At 41.0% G+C, this 21,427-nt stretch overlaps 1 protein-coding gene across 1 annotated transcript; it reads left to right on the top strand.

Moving 5' to 3' along the window:
- The first annotated feature begins 5,487 nt into the window (after positions 1 to 5,487).
- ldlrb (low density lipoprotein receptor b) lies at positions 5,488 to 17,698 on the top strand. Its single transcript, XM_022190622.2, has 18 exons — positions 5,488 to 5,777; positions 10,173 to 10,298; positions 10,926 to 11,048; positions 11,495 to 11,869; positions 12,160 to 12,282; positions 12,426 to 12,548; positions 12,838 to 12,960; positions 13,092 to 13,220; positions 13,354 to 13,525; positions 13,750 to 13,977; positions 14,100 to 14,218; positions 14,315 to 14,454; positions 14,947 to 15,088; positions 15,186 to 15,338; positions 15,425 to 15,607; positions 15,723 to 15,797; positions 15,900 to 16,060; positions 16,155 to 17,698. Exons 1-18 carry the CDS (start codon positions 5,696 to 5,698, stop codon positions 16,191 to 16,193), a joined length of 2,616 nt encoding a protein of 871 aa, XP_022046314.2. The 5' UTR covers positions 5,488 to 5,695; the 3' UTR covers positions 16,194 to 17,698.
- Positions 17,699 to 21,427: the final 3,729 nt, after the last annotated feature.

The raw sequence follows: 21,427 nt of genomic DNA, 5'->3' as shown, positions 1-21,427 counted from the left end.
GGGGATAAACTTGATTTCCTGATTTCTAGGAACTCCCACACATCCTCTTCAGTAACTCAAAACTCGCTGTTCACATCCTCCTGGAGAGGAGGGGCAGCAGCTCCTCAGAAGACCTCCAAACAGCTCCTACAGCAGCAAAGGACTCACTGAAACTGAAAAAGATGTCCGCTGTGTGCTGGGATTCTGACATGCTAGAAATTGCTGTTAATTGCTGTCAAAGTCATTTCATCTAGCTCTGCTCTGATCACCTAAACAGTATACATTTTTTATTTCCTCTCATCATCAGAGTTCTCCTAAATTTGCCCTGGATTCCAATGCGGTTTCCTGTTTAACAAAACGTAACATTTACCAGACTTCAAGCAAGAGTTCCTTTTATCTGGATGATCTCTTTGCTACACAAAAACCTTTTTACTTCTGTGTTTCCGCAATAAATCTACAGATGGAAGCTTGATTGAATAATCTATCTTTTAAAGGAAGTTGTGCTGTTTGTAGACAGCAGATATATCAGGAGATATCAGTCAAATGTTTTTGTTTTAAAAAAAGGGATAATTTTTATGAGCTTTGACCGATAGCTTAGTCTTCTGTTTTGCAGAGTTTGTAAAACAAATATATGTACACAGCACAGACAGAAAGACACACCCATGCCCCCATAAAAGTGTGTTTTTACTTGTGTTTGTGTGATCATTTCTGATTTGTTGTTGTAATTTTATAAAATCCTGTTAGTGTGACTACTGTAGTATCACTATCATCAATAACTTATCATCACGTCCTCAGGCTTCATAGATGTGGTTAGGCTTGTACAAACTTATCATATCTGTGGGTCCTCAAAAACTAAACCTGTTTTTTGAACGACTGCACAGATACAGTTTGTCAGTGCCGCTGAGTTTTGTTCTCTGTTTAGTACTGAAACAGATGTGTGTGCCAGTTCAAGGCTGTATGAATCCTATGAAATCTTTTAGATTTACTCCATAGAAACCAGCAGGGATTTATACATGTAGCCTTCTGATATTTTTATGTTTTATTTTATGTTTCTTTTCTTTTCCTTGGAAGCTGGTTCTAAAGCATCTGAGGAATTAAATAACAGTTTGTATTAATATTACTTGTATGGGTGTGATGATATAAACTTGTTCTTTAGTTCTCAATTTAAAACACGGCTTTCATGGTTGAAATGTTATAATAGCAGGGACACTATGCACACACACTGACCTGCAGACAGAAACACTTTGATTAGCTTTCAGATTATCAGTTGACTGGGATTCACAAGTCTACTGGTTTACAAGGACAAACAGCTGCACGGGTCCACACAATACAGCCTGAAAAGGTGTTTAAAAAAACACAACAAGATAGTATATTTGGCTACTTAGTACAAAATACTTTGTTTGCATTACTTACATATTTTACATTTATGTTGGATTTGTTAAGTTACTTTAAAAGAATTCATTTCATCCCCAAAGTCACAAAATGCATAAAGTTGTTCTCAGTGGAAATTTGCATGTCTTCAAATGTGATAGATAGGTAGGTAGGTAGATAGATAGTTAATCCTGAAGGAAATTCAAGGAGGAGTGAGAGATTGTAATACAGCACACTTTTTGTCATATTCAGTGAATGTCTTGTTCGGTCTGCCAGTTGTTTCTTCTGTTTGTGCATTGGAGAAAATCACAACTCTGGCTCTGTTAAATGGGAAACAAATAAAGTAACTCGGGTCAGTTAACGTGACGCTCTTGCAGCTTGTTCTGTGCACAGGTTCTACTCAACTCTAACTTGAAAAATACACTTGTGATAGACTTTACATTTGTGATGACAACCATCCACTACTTCTCTGGCTCACAGTAGCAGCTGCCTAACCAGAGCTGCCCAGATCTCCCTCATCTCAAACTGGAGGGACATCATTTCAGTCCAGCGTGTCCTGGATCATTCTGGAGTCTGCTTCTGGTTGGATGCACATTTACCAAAACAACTGATCTGTGATGGCTATACAAAACCCTGAATCACTTGTCGATATGAGGCAGGAGCGTAATCCAAGGGGTGTACCTCAAGGCTCCATCTTGGGCCTAACTTTGTTTTCCATCTACATAAATGATGTGGCCAAAGTTATTGTTGCTTCCCAGATACACCTCTACTCTGATGACACCATTATTTACTCCACTGGCCTATCACTTTGCTCTGCTGCATCTACCCTTCAACTCAGTCACTATTCAACCGGACAAATAGTGTCTCTCCCTCAAAGATCACCTGTGCAGATGGCTCAGATCTGGAGATCATTAATTCCTACAAATACTTTGGCCTGTGGCTGGATTCTTCACTCTCTTTCATTCCTCACATCAATATTCTACAGGCTAAAATCAAATCCAGACTGGGGTTCCTTTACTGTAATAAGGGCTCCTTTACATACTCTGCCAAAAACACAGTTGTGAAGATGACCATCCGTCTCATGTTCGACTATAAAATGATCCCTAAGTATGCCCTTTACAGGCTTGATGTCCTCTATCGCTCAGCCATCCGTCTCGCTACCAGTGCACCTTTCTCCACCCACCATTGGTACCTTTACAAACTGGTGGGTTGACCCTCCCTTTACACCAGGCGACTCCAACACTGGCTGTTACTTATTTACAAGACCTTATCAGGGAAGACGCCTCAATACCTCTCCAACCTCCCGCACCACTCCCATAACAACTACCACCTGAGGTCCAGTGATCTCTGTAACACTCTCTGTCCCCAAGGTTGGCACTGTCTTTGGCCAGAATTCCTTTCGCTTTGCTGCAGCAATTGATTGGAATTCACTCTAAAAGTCTCTGAAACTGTCATCGCTTCCATCCCCTCACATCTTTCAGCAGAAGTTGCAGCAGACTCTAGCTGACCACTGCACATGCTGACTGTTTTCATTGTATTGCTAGCATTAATTTGGGGGTGTTTTATCTCTGTTTAAACAGTTGTGTGTCCTTTTTGTGTATATGTATTGTTTATTTGTTATCTTTCTTCCTGCTGGGGCCTCTTGTCGGGTCATCATTGTAAATGAGAAATTGAAATTGTTCTCAACTGATCTTACCTGGTAAAATAAAGAAATTAGGACAAAGCAAAGGAGGATTCCTACTCTGGGCTCTCCATGAGTGGCCCAGCTCCTCATTGTTTTGTCTGTATTCGTGATCTTGTTCTTTCAGTCACAGCCACAGCTGTAGGTGAGAGCTGGAACAGCAATCAACTGTGCTTTCTTCCCTACATCAAGGGAAGAAAGTACAGCGGCTTTCACATTCTGACAAATAAAATAATGCATGAATTACTGGACAGGGACACTCATTGTTACTGTTGTAGTAGGAGATATTTTTTCACTGATGTAGTTCTTCATCTTATCTAAAAATGTCTAACTTACCAGTGGATATAAACCAGTATCTACGGCGTAAGTAGGACGATTTCACAGAGGAGACGATCTGAGTGACTCACATGTAAGTCATTTCCGGATGTCAGTGAAGTTGATGTTTCACTAAATGGAGTACAGGTGACAGGTGCAGTTAAAAATGTTTGGTGTGCGCGTTAACGCTGTTTTCTCAGTGGGCGTGCTAACAGTGTGTAGTGACTGTGCGTGTAGCAGAATATGTAATCCAGCTGCTATTTTGACATTCCAGGAATGCCTCCCACAGCTCTGCCCGAGCCAGAGACCCTCCTCCCCTCTCTGAACACACAGAATTCCCTCTTTAAAACTCCAATCTGATTCAGCTCACAGATATTACCGTGGCCGTGTCTCTTGAGCCAAAACTATCTCCACTTCACAGATCTCAGTTTGATTAAAGCAACTGATTCACTCAATACAGCAGATGTTAATTTTACTGTGATCCGAAGTGAACTCTCGCTGTGGTTTGATTGTGTTTAGAAGGCATGAAAAGTGATATGTGTGGGTGCAAGCTGGAGAAGCTCTGACTGGATTTTCCATTCATGTTTCGGGAATTTACATAAACCAGCCCAAAAAGGAGGGATAAGGAGACGGTGACGTACAGAACTGGAATTGATTATCAACTCCAGTGAATTTTCATCCGCTTCCCAGACCTTCATAATAGTTTCCGTAAATTGCAGCTTTTTCGGTGCCGCGCTCCAGAAACCAACAATGATGAGATTTTGCTTTGCTTTGCTTTATTTATTTTAGAAGCCACAGGTCAAATTTAAAACCCATTTACTGAGCTAAAGTGGAGCATTTGGGGGGAAAAAAGTTCAACTGTAAGGATGGACTGAATTATTATCAAGATATATGCATTCGTGTGCTACATCTATAGATAGATAGATACTTTATTAATCCAGAGGGAAATTTAATTCTTTACTGACACTGTGCAATTTTAGTGGTTGTCTGCTCACCTACAAGCTTCAGTTAATGAAGCTGTGCATTTCTTTCGTTTAAAATGCTACTTATTATTTCTTCATGCATCATTTCTGCTTCTCCTGTACACTTTACACCAGATTGATTTGTTCATAAATGTGTCGGTTTCCATAATTTCAATTTAAACACTAAAGTAGGTGAAACACACTATAATAAATGAGGCTGGTGGGGCCAAAAAGGGTATAATAGCATAGATTAAATTGATAATAAAATGACTTGTGTACTTACCCAGAAAGTTATTTAGAATGTTTGTACTTTTAACTTTGTTTTGTGGAAATCTGAGCAACAACCAAAAAGACAGCCTCCACTCCACTCAAAAAAAAAAAAAAAAATCTGTCTATTTGAGTCTCATCACTGTGAGAAACAAAACTATCAGTGAACTTTTATACAACCCCACAGCTACTGAGGGCTCCTCATGTGGTAGCGCATGTTCATATTTGCTCTCATGCACACAGACGTTTTTGTTCTCCCTTTTACAAATTATAAACAAAACAGTGTGGCTGAGGGCTGCACAGTGACGTAGTGGATGGCACTCTCGCCTTGCAGCAAGAAGATCCCCGATTCAAATCCCGGGGTAGGCCTGGGATCTTTCTGCATGGAGTTTGCATGTTCTCCCTGTGCATGCGTGGGTTTTCTCCGGGTACTCCGGCTTCCTCCGATAGTCCAAAAATATGCTGAGGTTAATTGGTTACTCTAAATTGCCCGTAGGTGTGAATGTGAGTGTGCCTGTCCAGGGTGTCCCCTGCCTTCGCCCGAGTCAGCTGGGAGAGGCTCCAGCACCCCCCATGACCCTAGTGAGGATAAAGCGGTGTATAGAGAATGGATGGACAGTGTGGCTGACTGTTCGGTGTGACTGTGGCTTTTAAGATCAATATACAAACTAATATCAATATGAAACTCTCCCAGAATAGATATAATTCTTTCTTAACTGTCACAGTTTCTTAACTGACACATTCTGCCTCTTGCACACAGACACAGAAGAACCCACACCGGTTTAGGAGGAAGAGTTGGGCGGATGGAGGGTGATAGAGTGACTTCGTGATACAGCAACATTTGGCTCCTCCCTCCGGCGGCGCTCACGTCTAATTTCAAACATCACACCACTGCTCTAGCACCGCCCTCCTGTCAGCCGCATAGAAAATGGTCAGAGTGACTGGAACCCCATAATATTCTGCCTCGCGCTCGTCTTTACGCACAGCTGCTGCCTGCGCTCTCCATCTGTACCAGACGTTTTTACGCACGGATCCTGCTGTGTCATCTCTGTCCATACCTGCGCTCACAGCTAATTTCTCTGTAGCTGACTAAATAAGGGGCAAATTAGAGGCAGGGGAAATGTTTGGGATGCGGATGGGACTCGTCGGATGGTCCACATGTTGCTGCCTGCTGATGCTGATTCACTGTTTGGCTGAAACAGGTAAAAATGAATTTCCTGACCACTATCGTTCTTTTTCTACTATTGCGAAGCTGTTTTCTTGTATGTATGTATGTATGCATGTATGTATGTTGTTAAACATATAATTGTCCAACATACTCTGTGCATCAGTGTTTGTCTGGTGGTTTGGCTTTTGGGGCGTTTTCCTGATCCGTATTTAAATTTTTCCAGGAACTCTTGCGCTTAACATGATTAGTGATGATGCTTCGTCATGCATTAATCATTTTTAAAATTGTACTTAAAAGTCTCCAGTAAATTTATTATTTGTAAAAACTACAGTAAAGGAACATATATGGTACTGATATTGGCGATAACGTCACTGTGAGTTTCTATTTCGGCATAAATGAATGGAATTTTACGCACGGCGCTTTGATTGGTGCGTTTCGCTGCACAACGGGACGCAACAGCCAATCGAGTCCGACGGGTCGCCGGCCGGTTTAGGCTTTCAGGTGGGCGGAACAAAGTCAGAAACAGGCGGTTGTCAACGAGAAAGGGAGGAGAGGGCGCGCCTGAAGCTCCAGGACTCCTCCCTGCAGTAAGACTGAGCAAACGAGATGGAGGAAAGTCTGCGTTTGTCTTTTAGCTGCTCAGGCTTATCCAAAATTAAAACTTGTGTGTCTCCTCCCTTTGTCAGCTCACCTTCTTGGCAATAGAACCACACAGTCAGAGAAGTATCTCGGCAGGCCTAGGAAATGAGATTCTAAAGAGTTTCACTGTGTATGGAGTGAATGAATGAATGAATGAATAGAGATAATGAATAGGTTCAGCATCATCCAGATGTTTTCAGTTCAGATACAAGACTGATGTATCACATTCCACAGTAAGATCCCACACCAAACCTCTTTTGGTAACTAAAATTATGACTGAAAGGTACAAAGGAGGTAAAAGCGCCATAGAAAATACTTGATAATGATATGAAACAAGCACAGGAAAAAAGAAAGCCAAATAAATCACTTTTCTAGAGTATTAAATGCTCTATATTGCACATGTAGTGTACAGCCCAAATTACAACTTGGTGATTTATGGAGATCAAGTTTTTATAGTTATAGACACTGAATGGAACAGGTTCCACTTTTGAGCAGATATTCAGTATTTAAAACCTGTGCTGAGTTTCTGAAGCCAAAGGCCGAGTGCCACTTCTTCAACTGATCATAAATTCAATCATTACTTATTGTCACAAGAGCATGAAGTCGGTGAACCTGATGTGCTGCAGCCTCGTTCTGCCAGCCGCTCCAGTAATCCTCCTTTAATCTTCACTCTCCTCCAAAAGCTTTTCAGATTAAACCTTGAGTTTTTTACCAGTTTGTGGTGCTCACTTCCAATCAGCAGATCTCCTAGTGTGTGTGTGTGTGTGTGTGCCCTCTCCTTTTCCTTTGTTTAAAGATCTGTCTCTGGTTTGTTTAATGCATTCTCTTTGTGTTTAACATACTCCTGAAATGAGGCATCGCTGTGCACTGGGTAAAGACGAGTAAAAGTCTTTCCTTCCTCACAGACTAAGCTGCAGTGACTCACCAAGTGAAACACTTTATAGTTTCACTCTTCATATATTCAAAAATACCTCTGTAGTGTGCTATGTATTTAGAGCAATGAAATTAGTCTTGCAGTCAACATATGTCTACAGGGGTAAGATAAAGAAAATGTAGTAAAAGTCACAGGAAACATTTTGCAGATTGCCTCTTTTGTAGATGTTGACCTCATTACTAAGTCTTGCACTTCGTGTGAAGCTCAAACCTCTGAAATTAAGATGTTAGGGGCTCTTAGTTGGTAGAAATCTAACTTAATTTGGCGGCATTGCTGTGCAGCAGCGTTACTTTGTCAGTCAATGAATTCACCTCTATAAAGTGCAGCACTGAATCTACACACACTCAGGTTCAAAGCAGAACTGTGTCCTGATGTGATGAACATGCATCCAGGTTATTTATTAACTCCTGGGTGTGTTTGAATAAATAAATGCTACACTGCATGAAGGTTTTCATTGTGTGTGCTTGTTGCTTGCATGTGCGCTTAAAAGAAAGAATGCATTGTTCGTAACGAGGCATCATGTGATCATAAAAGCATCTGCTGGTTTCTGCTGTCAGACAAGTCTCAGTTTTTATACATTTGGAACTGAATCCCAGCAGCCTGGTATGCGTTTGAGGAGGTACTCGAATGGCCTTACATGGTGGTGTCAGAACAGTGAAGTCTGCCGGTTGTCAGTTTCATTGTGAGTGTAAAAAGTGTCTGAAGGATGCATTCTCTCTGCAGAAGCAAATGGAACAGTTTCCTGTTGACATCCTGTTAAAATAGGTCAGTTTATCTGTAGTCTGGGATCTGTGATGTTATCATGTCATTCAGTCTTCAGTATGATCCCACATCATACTGTTTATCTGTAGGTGTTACTTTCAGAATTTTCATTGTAATGCACAGCTTATTTCTGTCAATTAGTCAACATTGTTGAGGTAGCTACAGGGTCCAAAAATGTGTTAAACAAGATATTTAAAATTTGGTTTTAAGTATTTCCTTTGACTATGCTTGCTGGCATTGAAAATATGAAGTCGATCTTGAACAAATAATTGGAAATGAGTAAAAAAGCTTCTCTCTTCTTCATTCAGAAGGCAGACCCTGCTCTTTTCTACTCAGAAGAGACTTACTGTAAAGAATTAAAAGGAAGCCTCATTTTCCCAAACAGTCTCTTTCAGCAGCTCATGACTCATATGTGGAAATCGTGGGGAAGATTAGCAGTGGAAAATGAGAACACAGTTTACAGTTTCCACCCTCAGAGAAGAGGTCAGTAGTTTGAAGGTCAGGAGGTGCCATTGTTTGGCCTACGTTTATGCTCCTTTTCCTGTCAGTGTAATAAATGGAGGATTCCTAAAAAGGGAAGGAGGTGAGAGTTGCTTGAAATTTTGTTGTAAATTTATCAGCGCGTGTCTTCAGAACAGCTGGAGTCTGCTTTGGAGACTGTAATTCCTGGAACTGCTGCTGGCTGAGCGCCTGGCCTTACCGCCATATGTGAATGGTTTCTGTGAAAGTGCTGGAGCTGCAGAGGAAGACAGTTTATTTCTCCTTAATTAGAGAAACCCAGAAGCAACTTAACATTCTTAAATAAAACACAAAAGAGGAAAGTCAAACTGTCACTTCTGGTTTTCTTCACACTGTATCAGAGGAGCAGGGAGGTTAATGTTGGTGGCGTGCCCGGTGTTGAGAAAGCATCCTCTCTTTACTTTAACAGTCACTCTGCACAGTCACACCTGTCCGGCCTATTTTTAAGCGTCATCATTCACTGACACTGAAGTTGACAGACTTCCTTGTGTTTGGAGCCTCCGCCTTCTTCTGTGGTCACTGTGATGATACTGTTTAGGGGAATGTCACTCCGGGACCAATCAGCAACTGGTGGTGTGATTGTACAACTCCTCCCATGCTATTGTCTTAAAGGGATAGTCTGAGAGTGTCCTCAGGCCTCCAGGTCACAGGAGGGACGAGCAGAGCAAGAAGTGATGGAGGATGAGACACTTTCATTCAGGAGTCTGTGCCGGTGTGTTCGTTCATTTTGCATGTACTCTGAAGTCGGTGCCTTCTTTGATTTGACTTTACTCAGGTGTGGTCGTCTTAAAGGATCAGGATGTCTGAGGCCAGAATGAGCCTCTGGTCACAGAGCTTCAAACTGTTACACCTTAAGCAGAGTTGTGAAGCTGTTGCCATAACGAAATCATACCTGGAATGTGTTGAACTAGTGAGTAACAGAGGTGTGGATTACATGGCTGCTCCTCCTGAGAAGATGAAACATTCAGGACACAAAACAAATGATAAAGGAGATAATAATTAAAGTACATATTGTCTTCGCTGATGAGTGGAGGTATATGTCAGATTATTTCCTCTATTTCATTTTCTTTTTTTGATTACTCTCTAATTATTTTTTTCTATTCATATCTTGGATAGTTTTGTAAAACATGGACCTGCATGTGTGTGTCATGATAGAATGAGGCAGATAAAACTTCTGGGCTTCCTCTGTCCACATACTCCGCATTAAAGTTGCATCACTTCACATCTTATAACACGAGTCAGGGAGCCACACAGTTTGTGGTTGACTAGAATTAGTAATCTCCTCTAAGTTAAGCAATCAGCAGTAAAGAGGTGTGGTTTTCACACTGTCACTTATCTGAACTTCAATGGCCTTCGATTGTAATTTTTTGTCCAGTGTGTAGTTTTCCCTCAAACATTAACTTGACAAGGATGTCGCTTTTTCTTTTGTGTTGACACAAGCTTAAGTTACTACGAAATGCTCTCCATCAGAGAGGTGAAAATTAAGCAGTAAATGGTGATAAAAATAGTCAGAGTAGGTGAGGGTACAGTTTGTCCTCATGTTTCACTAAACTCTGTGATTTTTATCGTTCACAGACGCAGCCATCGCATGCAGCTCCACTCAGTTTAAGTGTGGAAATGGGAGGTGCATCACCCGGAGGTGGGTCTGCGACGGAGGCGACGACTGTGGTGATGGAACTGACGAACTGCCTGCAACCTGCGGTATGTTACAGGATCACTGAGGGCCATGGATCTAAAAATGATGACATAAAAATTAAATCTATTTGAACAGAGCTCCAGAATTCAACTCTTCTTGGTACGAAAAGAAAAAAGTACAAGATAAAGCAACTCAGGTGGAACAAATAAAACGGTAGCAGCCTAAACAGATATTGCACTGTTCTATCAAGATAATATTATCGCACTTAGACAGGATGTTGCATAACGTCTAGTGAGAGTTCAGATATTTTATTGCAAGCAAGAAGTAACGCATCCAACTCTCACATTTGAGAGGCTGGAACAATGAAATGTCTCTACTTTCATCAGAGAAAGAGAAAATGTTAGAATTGTCTGAGTAGTTGGTGATTAATTTTCTGTTTAACTCTACAAGTAAATGTGTGTTGTGTACATTAAATTCTCAAACCTTGATCAAACACGTAAAGAACCACATTTGACCTGTTGCTCTGCTCATTATCATGATTATCATAAACATCAGCACAGCAGTCAATCACAAACACATTAGTGAAGCTACTGTAGAACAGTAGTTCCCATGAGTAAATGATTGTTTGATTTTACAATACTGCAATCGCAAATCGTATCATAGTTAGTCAATCCTCTCGTTTCTTTCCTCAGCGGCCAAAACCTGCCTGGAGTCAGAGTTCAACTGTGGTGCTCCAATGAACCAGTGTATTCCAGGAACCTGGCACTGTGACGGCAAAGCTGACTGTGACAACAGCGCTGACGAGAAAAACTGCAGTAAGTGTTGTACTAGAATAACAAGAAACACTTTAAAAAACAACATCTTAAACAAAAACAGTCATTCAAATGGTTCTTCAAGAATTATTTTTACTTTAAGTTAGGATAAAATAAAGTATTAAAGTCCGTATGGGGAAGTTGTCATGCCATTCTTTATAGGCTACCTGACAGAATAAACTGTTACCTCAATGTGCACTGAGGCGCAAATGATTGCAAACAAGCAGATAAAAGAATTGCAGTGCATTGTTGCAGTATTGGCAAGAAAAAATGTGGTTGTTTACATATATTTATAATCTTATATCAAGTTAATATATCTAAATCTGGTGTTTAGAAGCAAATGTAGGATTATGAGAACAATTAATCTCCCCTGATACATTGCTGTCAGTGCCACTTTGATCCATTTCTAGCTTTACCTAACTCCTTTCTCCTTGTTTGTCTCACCATAGCTGCTAAACAGTGCACAAGTGGTGAGTTCCAGTGTGCCAGTGGCCAGTGTATTTCCACCGCCTTCGTTTGCGACAGCGACAACGACTGTTCCGATGGCTCAGACGAGGCTTCCTGCCCCAAGCCCACCTGCACCTCTCGGTCCTTCCAGTGCAACAACTCGGTGTGCGTCCCAGCTCTGTGGCGCTGTGATGGAGACCAGGACTGCCTGGATGGGTCCGATGAGTGGCCCGAGAACTGTCCGGGGAAAGAGCCGGAGAAACCGACCCGCTGTGGCGTCCACGAGTTCCAATGTGCGAATGGAGAGTGTATTCACAGCAACTGGAGGTGCGACGGAGGCATGGACTGTCAGGATCATTCGGATGAGGTCAACTGCAGTAAGTTAGCCTTCTTAGTAGTGCTTTTCATTGCTATTTTTTATTATTCTATTCACTTTCTCTTCTTATTTCCTCCTGGTAAATTGTCTCTCCCTGCAGCCAGTTCATTCTTGAACATACATCATTTCCAGCTGCTATCCAAAGCCACGTTTACATGATTTGTATTTCCAGATTTGACTTGGCATCAACAGGGATTGTTTTCTCGTCCTTCTCTGTCATTTTATTCTTCTTCCTATTTCTCCCTCTCTGTCTCTTTTCAGTGTTTTCATCCATTTATCGTCTTTTTCTAGGTCGCCCTACTTGCAGCCCAGATGAATTTCAGTGTAGGGACGGCACCTGTATCCCTGGCAGCCGCCAGTGCGACAAAGAGCCCGACTGCAGGGACCTCAGTGATGAGATTGGCTGCCACATAGGTGACTCCCTCAACGATTTAATCTAGTTTCACCCACGCACTTAGTTGTAGAAGGAAGCTGGCATTTTCTTTCTCGAGGTCTGTGTAAAAGTCTCCTGTTATTAGGTCACAGTTCAATTTATAATCCTCTTTTTTGCTCCACAGAAAATGTATGTGAAGGCCCAACCAAGTTCAAGTGCCGCAGTGGGGAGTGCATCAGCATGCACAAAGTGTGCAACAAGCAGAGAGACTGCAGGGATTGGTCTGATGAACCTGTGAGAGAGTGCGGTAAGTGAAGTCCTAGTTAAACATCCTAGACATCTTTATAGCAACCAACCTGCAGTTTTTTTCCACTGTTTTAAAAACATGTGCAGCCACATTTGCTCTTAAAAAACCCAACAGCGAAAGCTTTGCTGGATTGCTGCTGTGTGAAACCATGTTAGAGCCTGGAAAATATGACCAGAAGAGCTAACCAAGCCACCTTGGCTAGCTGGTTTGTGGTTGAAATGAGTGAGTTTCTGGTGGATCTCAGTTAACATTAGGAGTCAGTTGTCATGACTGCCATTTGTTTCCACAGACACCAATGAATGTTTGACTGGAAATGGCGGCTGTTCCCATGACTGCAATGATCTGAAGATTGGCTACAACTGCTCCTGTCCTGCTGGATACATTCTGAAGATGGACAAGAAAACCTGTGAAGGTGAGAGGATCGAGATTTTACGTTTAGTCAGTTTTAGAACCAAGTCATGTATACAATAGAAACTACACTTTGTTTAAGTATTCTTCTCAATGTTGCTTTTTCTTCCTCTGAATTTTGGCCTTTTCCTGCAGACATTGATGAATGTGCTGAGCCAGACACTTGCAGTCAGATCTGCATCAACCTGCCTGGCAGCTACAAGTGTGACTGTGACATGGGCTTTGAGATCGACCCCACAACCAAAGCATGCAAGGCCAAATCAGGTACAATTTAAAAGAAAGTCTGTCTCTATTTAACACTTACTCCTTAGAGAGAATTTGCAGGCTGCATGACCTGTTTAGGTTTCTAATCCTGTCTGAAAACTAAGACTGAAGTGTCCTCTTCTGTCTCCTTTAGGAACTGTGCCCACCTTGTACTTCACCAACAGACATGAGGTGAGGAAGATCACAGTGGACCGCAGCGAGTATAATCGTGTCATCCCTCAGCTGAAAAACGCAGTGGCTCTAGACATGGATATGCCAAACGAGATGATCTTCTGGTCTGATCTGTCTCTAAAGAAAATCTTCAGGTTAGAAAACTTTACTGATCTGTGTCTGCCAAGGAGGTTCATCTGGTTTAATCAAATTCTTACAGTTAGTGCTTCTGCTACACCTGACAGCCTGTATCTGTAACTCTGTGCTGATGCCAATGAAGATGAAAAAACATTTTTCCACTCTGAGTAAGAGACTGATTCAGATAAAGCAAGATCTGTCTCCAAAGTGAATCTTTCCACTCTTGCCTCCTCCCCAACAGCTCCAAGGTAGACGTGGCTGGTAACTCATCTCACCACACTGTGGTAATTGGGAGCGAGATTGTGGCTCCAGAGGGCATTGCGGTCGACTGGATCCATGGCAACATCTACTGGACTGACCGCGTATTGAAGACAATCTCCGTGGCAACCACTGATGGCAGTAAGAGGAAGACCATCATTGGAGAAAACTTGCAGAAGCCGAGAGCCATCACAGTTGACCCAGCGAATAAGTAAGTGAAAGTTTTTACTGTTGTATAAGATTTGCAGACAGTTCTTTTAGTTTGAGATTAAATGGAGCTTTAAGTCTGCAGTATTTGGTTTGTTCTCATTTGTTTTGCTGTGTCCTCTTTAGCTTCATGTACTGGACAGACTGGGGTGAGGAAGCTAAGATCGAGAAGAGTGGGCTCAACGGAGCGGCTCGCGTTGCCTTGGTAACAGACAACATTATGTGGCCCAATGGCATAACCTTAGGTAAGCAGAGCCTCATAAATGCATTTAATGGAAACCAGTCATTGCCATCCACTAATGAGCAATAAGCCACAATAACTAATCTTTCCCTCCGGACAGACATGATGAACCAGCGTCTGTACTGGGTGGACAGCAAGCTCCACACTCTGTCCAGCATTGATGTAAATGGAGGAACCCGCCACAGTGTCATTTTCAGCGAGGAAACGCTCCCCCATCCATTCTCCCTGGATGTCTTTGAGGTGAGTGATGAAGTCAGAGTACTCTCAGATTAAAACGCAGTGAAGATTGAAGGGGTTTGTGTCAAGTATACATAAAAGTATGATTCTTTAATGGTAGTTATTTGATAAAATAGCTGCTTATAATGAATACTTTCGACCAGGAAAGTTCATAGAGTCACAAGAAAAAAGGCAGTTTCTAAACAAAACTTTGTGTACCTTTAAAATTAACCTAATACACTTTACAGCCATATTTCAGTCCAGTCAGTCAGTGATCCAGCTCATGGGTGGTTATCCGGCTGGAATGGTTTAAGCTACAAAGCCAGAGCTTTAACTGCTGAGCGTGCACTTTATTTTTTTATTTTATTTTTTTTAAATTTGGATCAGTGATGGTAATTCTTAATCAGCCTTCATCATTAATCTTTATTTGTGTTGGTAGTGAGTTATGACAGAACTAATCAAGCAATACAATGCTGCCAAAGCACATTAGTCACTTTGCAATTCTGTGTTAAACAGGAGAAAGTATTTTGGACAGACATGACCAACCAAGCAGTTTTCAGTGCCAACCGCCTGACAGGAAAGGACATCACCACACTGGCAACAGACCTACAGCAGCCAGAAGGCATCCTACTGTACCACAACCTCAAGCAGCCAGTTGGTAAAGAAACACGTCTACATCTGAGCGCTGCTATTATAAACCACGAAAACACTACCCCTTTTTCTAAAACTTTCTTTGTTCTTGTTTGTTTATTTAGGTACAAACTGGTGCAGGGAAGGTAACAGTAGGAATGGAGGCTGTGAGTTTCTGTGCCTTCCTGCCCCTCAGATCAACCAGCACTCTCCTAAGTACACCTGCGCCTGTCCTGACAACATGATCTTGGGAGCCGACATGAGGAAATGTGTGACAGGTAGATGTTACTTGTACATATCACTAAGAAAAAGAAACGGATTTTGATTAAATCCTGACATTTACCCCTATATTTTCATTTCCCAGAAGAGCCAGTTGTCCCTTCTGCCAAAAACAAAACTGATGCACCACTTCCAACACAAGCTCCCAGCCAGCCTACAACCAGGCAGCTTGTTACTACAACTACCACAACCACCACCAAAAAACCCACAACTACCTCAACTACCCAGCCTGCAAAGAGCACACTGAAGCCTGCTGCTAGTCCCCAAGGTACAGGGAGGAGTTCAGATACATGTGTCAGCTAAATGACAATGAAACAGTCATAGCCTTGATCTTCTGATCCAAGGAGTTACACAAACAAACATTTCATTCTCTGTACTTTCAGGTAGCAAACTGGCAACCGGGCCTGAAGAAGCCCCTTCATCCCATCCTCTTGCTCTCTACATTGTGGTCCCACTGAGTAAGTTCCACATTTTATCACTCCGTGCTTTCAAGGGCAGTTTAATTTCATTTTCACTTCTTCCTCTGATCTCAGTGAATGACCTTCATCTCTTCTCCACAGTGCTCATGTCCCTGCTGGTGTTTGGAGCCGTGTTGCTATGGAGACGCTGGCGTCTGAAGAACGCCAACACCATCCACTTTGACAACCCTGTCTACCAGAAAACCACAGAGGATGAGGTTCACATCTGCAAGAACAGCTCCGACGGCTACGTGTATCCTCAGGTAACTTGACTCTCAAGTCGCTTATGAGTTAATACTGTCTGGAAAAGTTTCAGTTATGCAAACTTTGCTTATTCAATGTTACTGTTTTCTGCAGACGCAAGTCGTTAGCATGGATGACATGGATATCGCATGACCTGAAGATGAAGAACAACTCTAGCTTTAAAATGAAGTGATTTTCTTTTTCCTGATGGAAACATGAAGGCCATTTTTTCCTGCTGCTGCTGTTTCACAACCCCTCTTTCCTTCCCCCCAGTGACCTCATTTTGTGGCTTGTGTTTCTGACCTCAGCACTGTGCCGTCCAAGTCTGCAAAGAGAACTGGAAAAAAAAAACTATCTTTGAAACTTAAGTGTGGCAAAATACATGAAGCCATTTAGTCAGACCACAAAATAGTTTCAGAATGAAGGAAAACTGATGGTTTCAGAAGATGATGCTCTTAAACCCAGAGCCGTGACTCTTTTGAGGTTGTCTGAAAAGCATCTCTTTAAACACCCTTGCTAAAATGCAGAGAGTCCGCGACCTGCACTTCACCTTAGGGTGCTGTGTATCTAACAGACTTCATGCTCTGGAAGTTTAACATGAAAAGCCTGACCTGTACCGTCTCGTGTGTGCCTTCAAACTGCACTCTGGTAGTTTGCTTTGAAAAGTTTATTGGATGAGCATTAAGTAAATGCCTTATTGATCTTTCAAGCTTCATTACATCTTATTGTGGCCTTCCAGGACGAACCTGGACACAGAGTTGCACCTTTAAATGACTCCCATATCGGAGGCATTTGTCTTCACTATCATCCATTATAGTCTGTTTAAAAAATTACCTTCATTTAATCAGTAGTCTCATGTTATTAACATTTCCCTTTTGTGTCCAATCTCCAAATAAGGTGTGTGAGTGTGGAGAGCCACAGATGGTTTACATTGTAAATACAAAAAAGCTGCAGATTTTTCTGAAGTCACCAATGAAGATAATGTCTGTTTGTTAAATGAAGATAATTACGTAAAAGTGATTGTAGTTGATGACTTATCACTGTAAATAGTTTCTGTACATATTTTGTAAAACACTTGTCAGTTCATTCTGGTGTTGCCTTTTGTAAATTGTAATCAAGAAATATTGTAAATATGCAATAGATTCTTTTATTTATTGATGAAAATACTTGTGAGAAGGTTTTTGATTGTCAACTGGCTGTAAATAGAGCACCTATGATATATTAACACCAAACACAGTGAAGTATTTTGTTCCTCAGAGCTGGTCTAACCTTTACATTGTGCAGCTGTTATTTAACTTACGTCAGTCAAACCTTTTAGACAGCTGCTCTGATTCCTGTGTGAGTCACTGCTGCAGGGAAGAGCTGCACGATGTCCCACTGAGCGCTGAAGAAACTCTCTTAGTTCCTCATACCATGAAATAATTTATTTTGCTTTAGTTTTTTTATTCTTGTTGTTGTTATTTGCCTGTTTATTGTATTTTTTTTTATGGGATCAAATTGAGGCACATACTGTTGTGCAAAGCATGATGTTCTCCTTCACAGTCGAATGTACGTACAAGTCTTTCAGATTGATGCACAGCAGTCTGCGTATTCATGCACACAGCTTTGTTCAGTTTTGGTTGTGCTGCTTTTTTGTTAAATAAAAGAAAAAATATTTACCTGCCTCTCTCGCTAATGTCTTCATACTACTATACGATAGAAAATATAAAAAATTTAATGTGCTGTTCTCCTACAATGCAATGCAACAAACTACAGATGCTCCACATGACTGAAACTTGAAAATGAATTAAATTTTGCACAGTTGTTCTGCTCAGTCATTTCTAATTGGCCTGGAAATTTTAAAGCATAAAATATGGATACTTATGAAGACAGCTGTGATATTTTAACAGAGTATATCAACTATTTTCCTAGATTATTTTAAATAATCATTTCTGTGAAAGTAGAAGTGGCCGAGCAAAATACCCAATGTTTTGAGATGGAATATTCCTCATAAATGTTAGTTTTTGTATTCAAAAAGCAAAATGTGTATTCCGTGAACATTCACATAGCACATGCTGTTTACATATTTTTGTAGCTTTGAAATAAAGTATTTTACAGTTCAGTTGTCATGGCTGATAATAGTAAAATATGAGATTTAAACTGAATATTTTCACAGAGCTCTCCACCTACCCAAAACACGCCTTCCTTCTAGCTGAGTCATTTTGAGAATGATTTTCTGTGTTGAGTTGGGCACTACCAGCTCAAAAGCTCACTTGATGTCTCTCGCATGAGTCACTGCCATCCTAGTGACATAATGTCTTCATTATGTTTACTGCAGACGGTTTTGCCTGATTTATATTTGGAGGATGAAGACCGCCGTTCTTCACCATTTTTTAATATGAACATCTTTCCTGGAGTAATATGAATAGCATTTTCCTCATTTGGTTCATAATCAGAATTATCAGACTCAGAATTGACCTCAAGATGGTCTTCATCTTCAAACATACCCTCATGTGTGTGTGTGTGTGGTGTGAGTGATTGGGATGAAATATGTCTCAGTTGCAAGGTAACAAATAATAATTGACACTTCTGACTCCTTTTAGCCTCCACTTTGACTGTCGGTCAACCTGAACCCAATCTACGTAATATAAACATGCAAGGGTGGTGATAGTTTCATTTTATAAGTTTCATCCTGAAAAAATACTTATAACAATTTCTTTTAGATCTTTAAACAGTAAAAAAGGCAATTTGACCCAAGGCATAACAGGAGGGCTAAACCAATCACCATAATGCTCTTCCTCACTTTCCCTTTCCAAAGAGCAGATTTGTTATCGCATGGAGGGAATTTTATGTTCTCAAGCCAACATAAACAAATGCTTTTCATCTCATTTGAATGATCTGCTGGTTTCACCTGCTGGTTTTGTTTGAACAGGAAGGCACTGAGTATCTACAATGTCTTGATTAATAAATAAACCCTCCCACTGGCTCTCCTCCATTCGTTGCAAGGGGATATTTGGTTCAATTATAGCAGCAAATATGAATGTGTACACTGTAATGCTTATTTTTTCTTGGCTGCCTCAACCAAAGGGGAACGATTTTGGTCATGAGTTGGTAATTTTTCCTTTCATTTCTTGGACAAGATGTCAACAATGTTTCCTTTGTATTTCTGTTTTCAAAAACCCAGAGTGGAATCTCCTCCTGAACTTTCATCCTGCTTCTTCACAAGATCACGTGACACGAAGCACCGATGGGGAATTTAGTGGAAGATTCGAGAAAGACCGATAGCAGATCATATGAGGGTGAAAATGAAAACTGTCTGTGGAGAACAAGATGTCCTGATGTACACATGAAAGCCAACAGCCAGAAAACATCCTCTCACTAATCTAATAAAGCTCGTACATAATTCATGTCTGATAATGGTTCTTCTCTGTTAAAGCCAAAGCCCAGCTGTTCTCAGTCTGCTATAGTGGTGAGGTGGGGTCACTGAGGAAGCAGCGGTGTGGCATTAACTGAGAAGTGATTTATTGACAAGATAAACAGAAAAAGGAAGATGTATTGCTTTCATGAAGTTCAGTATTTCCAAAACAGTAAATGACAGAGTCTTTATAAGGAGCTAGTAGGTAATAAAAATGAAAACTGGGTTAAAATCATAGTAATGCTCAGATTAGGGCTACAGAAACAGGATCTCCATGCAAGAGGTCATGCTGCAGTTGTCTTTTTCTTGTCTCCTGCCTGAGGAGATAAGGCTTGTACAGTCACTTCTTAAAACCCAGTTTTATAGACTTTCTTTTATGTGAAGTTTACTTTTAACTTTCTTTAGTTCCAGTGATTTATTCTGTATTATGTCCTGTTTATTTTAGATGTTCTCTCTTGATTTATTTTACTTTTAGCTGCCTGGTTCTTTGGTGTCATGTTGTCTCTCTAATTCTTTAATTGTCTCATTTCTTGATTTTTATCTTTAACCTTTGATTTTATTCTTTCATTTTCAATCAAACTAGTTCCCTTGTTTGATTTGCCTACTAGTCTAGCTAATTATTCATTTAAGGTATTGTCATTTTTACTATTTATTTTAATTGACCGCTCTGACTTGTCTCCTATATGTTGTTTGATTGTCTGTGTTGCATGTTTCAACTGTCAAAGCATCTTGTGAACACTGTTAAGGGTACTACAAATAAAAAGTTATTATTATTAATAAATCTAAAGTCTCTCCACTGATGACCCAGATGTTTGTGCAAATGAGTGACATTTGTATTGATCCACTATGTGCACAGTCAGTTATATTGTGCAAACACATCCATGTTCCCTTTCCTCACTTCATAATGACCCTTATACTTCTGTGTTGCAGCAATAAATCTTACAAAATGAAAAAGTGTTTCTTTAAAGCTACGAGTTAACAGCAGCAGCAGATCGACTGTTGGGGAACAATTTTACAAAGAAGCAACTAAATTCATTGAACATGCAGGTGCTTCTGAAAAAAAAAAGTTAACAAAAGTGCAGGGCCTTGAGCTGTGAAAATAGTTGACAGCTAAGATATAAAGGTGTGATGACATTGGGGACAGGCTGTGCTCAGGAACACGCTGCACCATCTTCGTCTTATTTAACTAAGAAGCTTTGGTATGTTGTCAGTCAGGAACTGGGATCCACATTCCAGCATAGATGACTCCACACCCAGCAGTATCACGTCCGATGGAGGACAAATGTCACCACCGGTTTTGTGCAATTGCTTCTCCCCCAGTCTGTGTTTAAAGTTTAAATAAATTGGTTGTTTCATTAACTATTCAGTCAATCTGCATCTACGCTCCTGCTGAAATATAACACCTTTATGTTTCATCACCATAGCAGCGCCACTGTTGATGCTTTGATACAAATGAGCACCATTGTCACCTTAATACCTGCGAGACAACAGATAACCCCCCTGAGGCTCCAGTGACAAATGACACCTGTCCCTTGATATGCTGGCTGTCATCTGTATCCTCTCCCCATCTCACTATTTACATGTACATTGTCTTCTTATTGGCCAGGTGGCGTAAAAAGGGTGGAGTTGCATCTCACACCACTGACTCGTAAGCGGAGGGGAGTGTCTTCGTAAATAGACAGTGGGATGGGAAGGGAGGGGAGGATGGAGGAGAGATATTCCCCTGTCAGGTTACCAAACAGGGCTCCTAGAGTTTTGATGAGAAGGTAATAACAATAGCCTGAGTTGATCTCCGCTTGACAACCTGAGGGCCAAACATGTTGCTCTGCAGGAGGCAGGATGATGATACTTGTGTTGTAAAGAAGAAAACTGTTTCTGTTAATGAAGAGCATCTACTGTATCACTGAAAGGTGGTAAAAAGTCACGAGCTTCTCTGCAGGATGTTCTGCATGAGTTCCAAAACCAGCATTCACAGCTTCTCAAGGCACGTATC

Source organism: Acanthochromis polyacanthus, chromosome 3 (assembly GCF_021347895.1).
Source record: "Acanthochromis polyacanthus isolate Apoly-LR-REF ecotype Palm Island chromosome 3, KAUST_Apoly_ChrSc, whole genome shotgun sequence".
NCBI classification, from domain to species: Eukaryota; Metazoa; Chordata; class Actinopteri; family Pomacentridae; genus Acanthochromis; species Acanthochromis polyacanthus.
The sequence above is the reverse complement of the archived record's forward strand: the minus strand, read 5'-3'. Positions and strand labels throughout refer to the sequence as shown.